This window comes from Silurus meridionalis, chromosome 11 (genome assembly GCF_014805685.1).
Source record: "Silurus meridionalis isolate SWU-2019-XX chromosome 11, ASM1480568v1, whole genome shotgun sequence".
NCBI classification, from domain to species: domain Eukaryota; kingdom Metazoa; phylum Chordata; class Actinopteri; order Siluriformes; family Siluridae; genus Silurus; species Silurus meridionalis.
Genome location: NC_060894.1, coordinates 5301918 through 5312974, shown reverse-complemented (window position 1 = coordinate 5312974; position 11057 = coordinate 5301918). Strand labels below are relative to the sequence as shown.

Here is an 11057-nt window from a genome sequence, read left to right as displayed (position 1 = left end):
TTTTTGTCATTGTTTTGTAAGTATTTATTTGCCTTTCGTTTGTCTTATACGAATAGCACATAGGTAATAAAATGTGTTGAGAGATGTGTACTGTGTAATTTAGATCTCAACACTTTCAACAAACAGTTTCCTAAATAATCAATATGAACCTCAGAAGCTTACTCTCTAACTGTCCTTACTGCCTTAAAGATCAGTCTATATTTCTTAATATCCTGTAATAAAATGTAACTAAGCTGCAAGACATTCGATATTTTACTGTATAAGGAGTAAACATGAAGAAAATGTGAGGACATTGTATTATGCTCCATATTTTTTGCAGAATCAAGAGGTTCATTTTGTAAATTGTACATGATATACATTTGTATTTTCTATATGGCTTCATTTTGTTGTCCCTCAGTGGAGAAACTTCAGAAAAAACCTCTCAGTGTCATTGTAAACACAGCCTTTACTGAAAAGTGATTAGGTATTCAGGATAGGCATAAATATCATGAAAGATCACAAACATCGATTGCTGCCTATCAGTGACACTGTCATACTGCTCTGTGCCGGTGGAGTTTTTGGCCGGAGGTGCAAGGAGTCCAGCTTTCCCTGTGGTGGAGTCACCAACCAACACTCGAGCCAAATACATGCGCTTGTGACCGTTTATATCAGGCTTTGAGTAGCCTTGGGCAGAGTAGTTCGGATCAACTGCAAAATACACTCCGTTCCCATACATGGCCCCTAAACACAGGACAAAACTGTATTTCAACTTGGAAAATGCAAGCAAACATTTTCAAATTTTTTCTAAAAGCAAGAATTTCTAAATTTACTACTGATTCCATAATTGATTTTACAAATTATTTTCATATTTTTTTCATACCATGCATCCCAGCATAGCTGCGATTGAAACCTCGCTCATTGATCTTAATAATATTATCCGAGCCAGTGCCATGGAAAAGCAGCTTCTCGTTGTTTGTATGTTTGTTCTTTTTTTCCAAGTATGACTTCTGGTTCATGTAGTTATTCCAAAGAGTTTCATTCTGAATTCTTTCAATCTGAAAATAGTGTAATATCAGCAGCTTGATGCACATGTACTACAAACAATGCACAAGACATGTTTAATATCATTTTGGGAGTCACGGTTTATATAAAATAACTTACTTTGAGGATTTGTGATGTCAGACCTGTTCTCCTGAACTCATTCTCTACTGTTGTATATTCTTGACTGCCTTGTTGAATTGTAACCGACAGAACTAGATTTCCCTTCATGTCCTCCCAGTGACTGGGCAGAGAGACAGTGTTTTTTTCTGTAAAAAAAATGAACATGAAGTAAAATAGAAACTGAACTTACTGTATTGACTTGTTAAGTTTGTAAAACTTAACAAAAACTATTTCGGGTGTCATGTCTTACGTTTCAGATCAATCCTTTTCAATTGAATCTGTCTGTTTTTCCCCACAGCTGTGAAATACTGTACATGGGCCTCATACGGGACTTTATCAATAGCGATCTTTACACAAGGCTGTTTTGTCCGAAAAGCCTGTTCCAGGTCGTAGTTTGTCAAAATATCAAAAGGAACAGTGTTTTCTCTGCGGTCCTGATACTGCCACTCTATGCTGGTGCTTAGCAAAAAGGCTTCGCTTTGGCGTGTCATTTTCTTCTCCACTTTTCGGATCATGTCACGGATTGTGCTCTCAGCCTTTACCACGTCTCGTGTCAGGCCCTCCAAAGTGAACTCAGGCTCTGAGGAAGAGTTGGAAAGGTGTATGCTAACCGTGAGCTCCCTCTGCAGTTTGCTTAGCACTTCTGCCTCTTCCTGGCCAAAATAGTTGATGGCCGAGTCCATGATATTTGAACATACATGCTCCTTCACAATAAAGCCGTTGATCAGATTCCTCGCCTCTTTCAGGTCATCCTCACTCTCTCCACACAGCTGAAACACGACAGGCTCAAACTCCTCGCCCACAAACACAAAGTCTTCTAGATTTGTTTCTGTTTCTGCATTGCCACCACGAAAGAAGTTGGTCACAGTCTCGAATGTACCTAAAATTACCACCAAAACATGATTTGGGTTAGTAAGAGAAAAGCAAAAAATCTAGGGTTGTTTTTATGCAATGGATTCATCTGCATACCTTTAACCCAGTTCATTACTCCACCCTCCTCCTCCACACTGTCCTGTGACCTCTTCAGCATGCACTTGTGGAAATCCGACACCATTGATGTCTGGAATATCAAGAATTTTACACTTTTCAAATTTAGTCCTTTTTTCTTCTTCACAAAGTCGAACACAGCTTCAGTCATGGCATCGGCTACAGCAGAAGGATTGGCTCCGCCTTGACCTGAACAATTAGAGACCAAGAATGCGTGATATTTAACAACACAGGAATAAACACTGTGAAGAACCCAAACTTATAAATGATGAATGAGTCTCTGAGGCTATACCAGTGCCAAGTGCTGGAAAGGCAACAGAGGAGAACTTCTGTTCCTCGCAGAACTTCAATACAGAGTAAACAACAATCTTGATCTCTGCAGGACTGTTGCGACCTATAACATGAATAATCTGTCTGCATGGAAGTTGTCCTCCTGTTGTCATGATCATGTCTGATTGTTGACTCTGTGATGCCACTTAAAAAAAAATACACAATATTAACTATGCTTCTAAGATACTATAATAAAAAATTTCACTATCACTATAATACATTTAGGAAAATCAAAGGATTTACTCACCAATCTGTGCGCATTCCCCTTCCACTGCTAACCCTGCAGCATCTAAAATGGCCTTGGACACTCCTGAATATATAGAGATTGATTCAAAATGTTACAGAAAGAAAAGTTCATTTTAAGCTCCTGTAATTGAAGTGGTTATACATGTGATAAAGGAGTGTCTGCAAGAGTGAAAGGGAAAGTTTATAGGACTGTGGTGAGACCTGCGATGTTGTATGGTTTAGAGACAGTGGCATTGAGTAAAAGACAGGAGGTGGAGCTGGAGGTAGCAGAGCTGAAGATGTTGGGGTTTTCGTTGGGAGTGACGACGATGGACAGGATTAGAAATGAGTTTATTAGAGGGAAAGTGCGTGTAGGACAATTTGGAGACAAGGTGAGGGAGGCCAGATTGAGATGGTTTGGACATGTGCAGAGGAGGGACATGGGGTATATGGGTGGGAGAATGCTGAGGATGGAGTCACCAGGAAGGAGGAAAAGAGGAAGACCAAGGAGGCGGTTTATGGATGTGGTGAGGGAAGACATGCAGATAGTTGGGTTGAAAGAGGCAAATGTAGAGGACAGGGGGGTATAGAGACTGATGATCCGCTGTGGCGACCCCTTATGGGAGAAACCAAAAGAAGAAGAAGAAGAAGAAGAAGAAGAAGAAGAAGAATTGAAGTGGTTAAACAGATTTGATTGTTTTGCTGGCATTCCACAACATTAAATGTAACTCTATATGGATCAAATTAAACAGGGGTATGGTTTGTTTTCAGTAAATTAAAGCATTATTTTAGCATTTTTAATTTGTTGTGGTGTGCACTCAAGATGCCATAAAAGAGCATAGTATGCAATAGTGAGATGTACAAAATAGTTTACCTGATTTTAGAGAGAATAATTTATTGGAAGAATTAACAATCGCATCACATCTCTCTTTGGTGATGTCACCTGATGATATTTCCAGTTTCAGATGCCCTATTCGCATTTGGTGCACTCCAAGACTAGGAGTTGAAACCGGTCCAAAAAAACCTTCTGAAATGTCATTATTTAAATCACTGCAGTTAGTACATTTTGGGTTCTTCTTACACTATTTATTTATGTTTAGTAACTAATTACAAATACAATAATCCAGCCTGATGAAGAGCAGCAGGAAAGGCAGTAACTGACCAGCAGAAGGTGGTGGTCTAAAATGACGTGGATTTTTAGCGGGTGGTTGAACAGCATGTGCACCTTCGGTGACGGTTTCCTGCTTTTCACCTCTGAAGCTCTTTTCAAAGCACTAATAAAGCAAACAAATGTATTATTATCAGCCACACAGAGAGTAGCCAATTTATAAAAAATTGTTTCCAGTACCTGGACAGTCTCGCTGTCTGAAGGATGCACAATCATGTTCACCTCCGTAAGGTATCTAGTAGAAAAACGGGCACTATATGCATGAATCTCACTTAACAAAAGTGTGGAGACAAGACTTCTTGGAAAGCCAAGGTTCCCTGTGCCAATGGCTGGAAAAGAAATCGAAGGCATTTTCTGGTTCTCTGCTTTTCTGAGGCAGTTTCGTATGATTTGTCTGAGAACCTAGAAAACATACAAATCTAATTATTTCATACAGTGCAATACTGTATATTGAATAAAAAAGTCAATGAATATGTAGAATGTGCAGAATATTTACAAAGTCTACAGTTACCTCCACTTCTGATCTACCCCCTCTATTCCAAAATGGACAAACAGTATGGAAGACCTTTTTACATTTTAAGTTATAGCTATTAGTAACCACTATGTCTCCATAGCTCAGATTGGAATCGCCAAGTGCTTTGAGGTTTTGAGACCGAGTTTCAGCCTGGAGTTGAGGGCCAGCAGCCTCGAGAAGTGCTTTGGAGACAGCACCTTTACTGAGATCCAGGTCTTCTGAGATAGTATTGACAATTACATCAGACTGTAAGACAAACACCAAAGATAAATGGTGTATTAAGATTTATCTCTAGAATATACATTTTAAAATATAGATTTTAAACAAAATAATTTTTTTTTTAGGTAATAAGCAATAATTTTATATATAAATGGTAACTTACACATGCATCCTGAATATTCCCCTTCTTAAGTATGATTTTCAGTCCTTCTACTGTGGTTTGAGCTTGAAGAAACACCAATCCTGACCTTCCTATGTCCTGCAATTGGCTTTTAGATTGTGGGTTTGAGTTAAATCCTTTTCGGGGTTCAAAAAACTCAGATTTATTACCTCTTGCCCCAGTGCCTCGATGTCCCTGACCTTGGTTTTGAATATAGTGACCATTACCATGTCCCATTTGCTGTGGAAAGGACATTCTGGGGTTGAAATCTATAAACTCCTTTCCAACAGCCTGAGCCATGGCATTGACAGTTTTGGGATTATTGTCCACCAAATAGATCTCTTTTAGTGTGTTCATACCACCTGGGGCTTCAACATACGCATGCAATTCTCGTGCAATTGTCTCAGCGCATAGGTCAAGAGGAAAGCCAAATATCCCTGAGCTGATGGCAGGGACTGCTATTGAGGAACACCTCTTAAGAACAGCTTCCTTCAGACTTTCCCGCACAGCCTGTCTCAGTTTCTTCACAGCAGTTAACCTGTCACTGTTATTAAATCGTGGGCCTACAGCATGCACTACATATTTACATGGCAATTGACCTGCGTCTGTTGTAATAGCATTCCCAGGTAGCAGTTTCCCACTTTTAGCCACATACTGATCACTCATTTGTTGTAAAGATGGACCTGCAGCATTCAGAAGTGCTAATGCCAAACCACCAATGTGCTTCAAGTCCTCATTGGCAGCATTGACCACAGCATCTACTTTGAACTGACAGATATCAGACTCCAGGACTTTGATGACAATACCACCAGGAATCTGAACCTCACAGTATAGCTTTCCAAAACCATCCATTCCACCATCATCATAACTCTCCTCATCATCATCCTTCATAGAAGCATCCTCAAGAACAACCACAAATCTTTGCTGCTTTATCATCATCATGATTATGCTGCCCTGTTCCTGGAAATACTTTTTGGCTCCTGCTTTTCTAATAATCAAACTATCAGTGTGGAGACAACCTGCAATTTTCTGAAAAGATTTTACTACTGGCTGAACATTAATACGTTCTCCAGAGATGCGAATCAGGGGCCTTGTGTCAAAATGTATGTCCATTTCTTCACCTTTTAGAAACTTCTGCCAAACCTCTGCCATCTTTTCTCTGATGAATTTCACCACAGCATAAGACTTGACACGAACGGTCTCTTCGATTCTTGAGTGTTTATCAATAAATTGTTCCAAACTCTTACTAACCTCTCTAACTGGTTCCTGAAAGCCACAAACCATAACTTTGTTCTTAAATATTTCATGAGCACAGTTTTCTTCCTGGAGGAGTTGTATGTCTCATAGAGCTGATTACTGAGAGCCTTCCATTCAGGCTTTTCAAGCACATGTAGATCTTCTACAGAAAGGCACTGTAATGTCAGCATCATTTCAAGCCTCTTCTCAGCCTCTGCCAGTGCTTTGTCTGTACATGCAGTCAAAACAGTATTCCCATTTTCAATTCTATAGACTGCGTTAATTCCCTTGGATATGAACAGATCCACAGACATTTCCTCACAGTTCACTGATCTCAAGAACTCCAGTAATGAAGGGTCCTTTTGTAGGGCCTTTTCTTTCTTCCTTAATTGACTCTCCAACACAAAATTTTTTATGTCCATAATTTCTGCATGAAGACCAGTTAATGTTAACTGATGGGTGTTTTTATTGTACATCAGCTCCAGTTGTGAATATTTGGCTGAAGCCATGTTTTGCAGTCCCTCATGTTGAAGTAAGAGGAATATTTCATGGGGCATATAAATGATTTCAGAGGTCTTGTTTATTTCCCTTTCTATTTGACTCGATGCACTCTTTAAAACGTTCTCCAATATCGGTTTTAGCATGTTAATATCTTTAGCCATTCCTGCAAGAGTCAGACATCCTGTTGAAATATCCACCTCCAGGACAGCTTTATCTTTTACAACTGATCGGATGTCCTTCTCTACCGCAGTCCAGACTGAACGGGTCACTGCATGCTCAAAAACAGCAAAGCTGGATAGGATGTTTTTGAAAGCATCCATTGTGTTTTCCTGCCAGTTGTCTATGTGCATTTTGGTTATACCCTTTTGTCTCAGCAGGGCAGGAAGGGGACTGAACTGGACTTCAGGCTTGTCCACATTTACCTGGCAGCAGTGTGAGCTCATCTGATTGCAGATGGAGGAGATTTGTCCCTTCTTCTTGAGGAATTCTCTAATAGCAGGATGGATCTTATATGTAAATGGTTTGGGCAGTGTCCACGTTGGTCTGTCTTTGCCGTACAAGGCAGAACCCAAAGAATGATAATATGGATATATATCAAACCGATTGTTGCAAGTAAAGTATTCTTTTCTCAGGACTTTATGAACATCTGAAAAGAATGATAAAAAAGATTCAAACATCAGAATACGAGAAATGTGATGACAGAGATTGCACATCGAGATTTTACTATAATTTTCACAAACAACAGTCTCTAGAGTTTACACTAAATGGTGCTAAAAAAAAGGGGGTAAAAATGTTTTGCAATCAGAGAAGAATGACAAAGATTGTTTTAATTTAGGCTTTGCTAATTCTGTGATACAGCAAGCTTACATCAACTCAAAAAGCTCTTTTCAACAATGCTAAACAGAAAAGCATCTCAGCACAAGCTGACACTTGAGCTAAACATGTTACACCAACAGAAGATCATGCAAATGACTAAACAGGTTCACTAAACTGGACTGTTGTCCAGATGTCTAGTTGACAGATATCCAGTGGGATGGTCGTTTTGCTCATTTCGCTTCAGACCATATGGCAGTGACATAGGTTGTATTTTTGAATAAAAACTATCAACCCATTCTGCAGTTTGATGTGGACATAATTTGCGACTCCTGATCTGTATTCGCATGATCAGTCACGTGCTGCTGCAACACGGTTGGTTGTGTATGAATGTGTTCCACAAATAGTTGTATAAATTACAATAAAAATGATTTACCTGGTTGATCACGAAAGGTGACGATAGCAGCACGTTCATCTGCTATTGCCTTGATTCTTTCCACTGATCCCACATGCTTTTCAAAGAGAAGTTCCAGAAGGTCGTCAGAGCAATTAGCAGGCAGGTTTTCCACCTTAAAACTGCTTGTGTTCTCCAAACGGCGGGCTTTGAGACCATACTCCTGGAACTTTTTTTTAGTCTTGCATGCTGTAAGAAAGTTCTCTACAGCTGTAAAAAGAAAACAAAATGATCTATAAATTCAATCTGTCTTTTCCTTTTTCCCTGTACCAAAAGCTTTAAGTTAAGGACATACTGTAGACGTCACTGAAGGTCACAACAGCAGCGTTTGATTCTGGAATTAACTCTAAGGAACATTCATCTTCAGAACAACTGCCAATACTGTCTACTAAAAGCATGAGGTACTCTTTGCTCAAGTTTTCTGGCACATTTTCCAGGACTGCAGCACAGGACCATGATGTGTCTTCCAACCCCTCATTGCCTTTAGTCTGACTTGCATTAAGACCAGCTGTAGGGGATAAAATACAGACAAGAAGATCATGTGCAGAAGTCAATCCGAAAGCAAGTAATTTAAATGAGAATGTAAATGAGGTATATATATTTTTTTAAAACACAATAAACACTTCCTCACCTGTTCGCCAAACTGCAGCTGACACATCACTTCCTGTTTTAGCCTATAAAAACCATGAGCATATTAACTAATCAAGACAAAGTCCAGGTTGTTTTACAGCATTGTTGAAAACAGGTTTATAGTCATACAATATCCAGTTTCTGAGTGCTTGTGTAGTTCCACACCCTACAACCTGGTGGAAGTGGAGCTGTTTTTGCTCTAGAAGTGTTTCATGTATACACAATTTACACATACAGTGGTGTGAAAAAGTCCTGATTTCTTATATTTTTGCATGTTTGTCACACATTTAAATGTTTTAGATCATCAAACTAATTAAAATATTAGTAAAAGATAACACAAGTGAACACAACATGCAGTTTTTAAATTTTTATTATTGAGGGAAAACAAAATCCAAAACTGCCCCCTAAACCTAGTAACTGGTTGGGCCACCAGCAGCGACAACTGTAATCAAGCAATTGCGATAACTTGCAATGAGTCTGTTACAGCGCTGTGGAGGCATTTTGGTCCACACATCTATGCAGAATTGTTGTAATTCAGCCACACTGGAGGGTTTTCGAGCATGAACCACATTTTTAAAGTCATTCCACAGCATCTCAATAGGATTCAGGTCAGGACGTTGACTAGGCCACTCCAAAGTCTTCATTTTGTTTTTCTTCAGCCATACAGAGGTGGACTTGCTGGTGTGTTTTGGATCATTGTCCTGCTGCAGAACTCAAGTTCGCTTCAGCTTAAGGTCACAAACAGATGGCTGGACATTCTCCTTCAGGATTTTTTGGTAAACAGCAGAATTCATGGTTCCATTTATCAAATAGCAATAGCTATTTATACCACATAGCAAATCTTCCAGGTCCTCATGCAGCAAAACAGCCCCAGACCAGCACACTACCACCACCATATTTTACTGTCAGTATAATGTTCTTTTTCTGAAATGCGGTGTTACTTTTACGCCGAACGTAATGGGACACACACCATCCAAAAAGTTCAACTTTAGTCTCGTCATTCCACAGAGTATTTTCCCAAAAGTCTTGGGGATCATCAAGATGTTTTCTGGCAAAACTGAGACGAGCCTTTATGTTCTTTTTGCTCAGCAGAGGTTTTCATCTTGGAACTCTGCCATGCAGACCATTTTTGCGCAGTCTCTTTCATATGGTGGAGTCATGAACACTGAACTTAACTGAGGCAAGTTAGGCCTGCAGTTCTTTGGATGTTGTTGTGGGGTTTTTTGTGACCTCTTGGATGAGTCGTCACTGTGCTCTTGGGGTAATTTTGGTCAGCCGGCCACTTGTGGGAAGGTTCTCCACTGTTCCATGTTTTTGCCATTTGTGAATAATGGCTCTCACTGTGGTTCGCTGGAGTCCCAAAGCTTTAGAAATGGCTTTATAACTTTTTCCAGACTGATAGATCTCCATTACTTTCTGTCTCATTTGTTTCTGAATTTCTTTGGATCTCGGCATGATGTCTAGCTTTTGAGGATCATTTGGTCTACTTCACTTTGTCAGGCGGGTCCTATTTAAGAGATTTCTTGATTGTGAACAGGTGTGGCAGTAATCAGGCCAGTGTGTGGCTAGAGGAATTTAACTCAAGTATGATAAACCACAGTTTTAACAAACTTTTTCACACAGGGCCATGTAGTTTTGGATTTTGTTTTCCATCAATAATAAAAACCTTTATTTGAAAACTGAATTTGTGTTAACTTGTGTTATCTTTTACTAATATTTAAATTAGTTTGATGATCTGAAACATGAAAGTGTGACAAACATGCAAATAAATAAGAAATCAGGACACTTTTTCATGACATTAGGTCTAGGAAAACAAATATACAAAAACTTAAATACATCAAAAATCTAGTAATCAAACACTGAATACTTTAAGCAAATGTAAAAAAAAATCTTTATCTATTAATAAGGCATAAAAAAAACTTCATAAACCCGAATGGTCCACTTACAGAGTGTTGTGGTTTTTCCTCTGGACGATTTTCTGGTTCACTGGATGGTTTGGACACCTTCAGTTTCACCACATGGTTCTCGATGGGTACTGAGTGCTCAGCTTTAGCCAGAACTTGGTCCCGGACTGAAACGCATGTGAACCGATCATCAGAAAGAAAATGCATATTTGTGATAACTGAGTGCGTTTCTGTCTGGATTACTGAAACTAATTAAAGCAAAAATCCATGTGTTGAAATCATTCCTACAACCATGAATCCGCATTTTCAGCCTTTACTATATAATTATTGTTGATATTTCTCTCCATTCTCAGGTTTGTTTGGTTCTGTTTGATTTTTATTTCACTGGGATTTTTGCTTAAACTCAACAAAACTAAAACTTGAACGCAAACATGATCATCTCCAATAAACTCCAACACACTGCTCAGGGAACTTGTAAAAGTAGTTTTAAGTTGTTTTGAACTCACCTTCTTCTTGTTTAAAGAGGACTGTACAGCTCCGATCGGTCCATCTTTCGATGACGCAGTCTCCCCCCTGAGATTTCCTTCTGTTCTGGAAATAAATATGAACTCTTTTTTGGAAATTTTGAAAGTTTACAGATGACCAATCTCCCTCCACGAGCAGAGGATAAATATATTCATCCATAGTCCTCCTCGTGAAGCCGAACGTAGATAAAGTCCACGGACAAGTCCAGGACAAGGAAGCGCTCTGTGTGTGTGTGTGTGTGTGTGTGTGTG

The 11057-nt window shown here is 39.3% G+C and overlaps 1 protein-coding gene across 1 annotated transcript; it reads right to left on the bottom strand.

Annotated features, from left to right (window-relative positions):
- Positions 1-11057, bottom strand: LOC124393648 (protein mono-ADP-ribosyltransferase PARP14-like). The gene is given in 18 exon segments (XM_046861602.1): positions 1-720; positions 860-1034; positions 1141-1286; positions 1391-2020; positions 2110-2316; positions 2420-2602; positions 2705-2767; positions 3557-3709; positions 3845-3956; positions 4031-4252; positions 4362-4610; positions 4747-6053; positions 6056-7126; positions 7730-7957; positions 8043-8255; positions 8379-8421; positions 10324-10448; positions 10788-11057. Coding segments are annotated over 18 exon segments (5580 nt in total). The 5' UTR covers positions 10966-11057; the 3' UTR covers positions 1-445.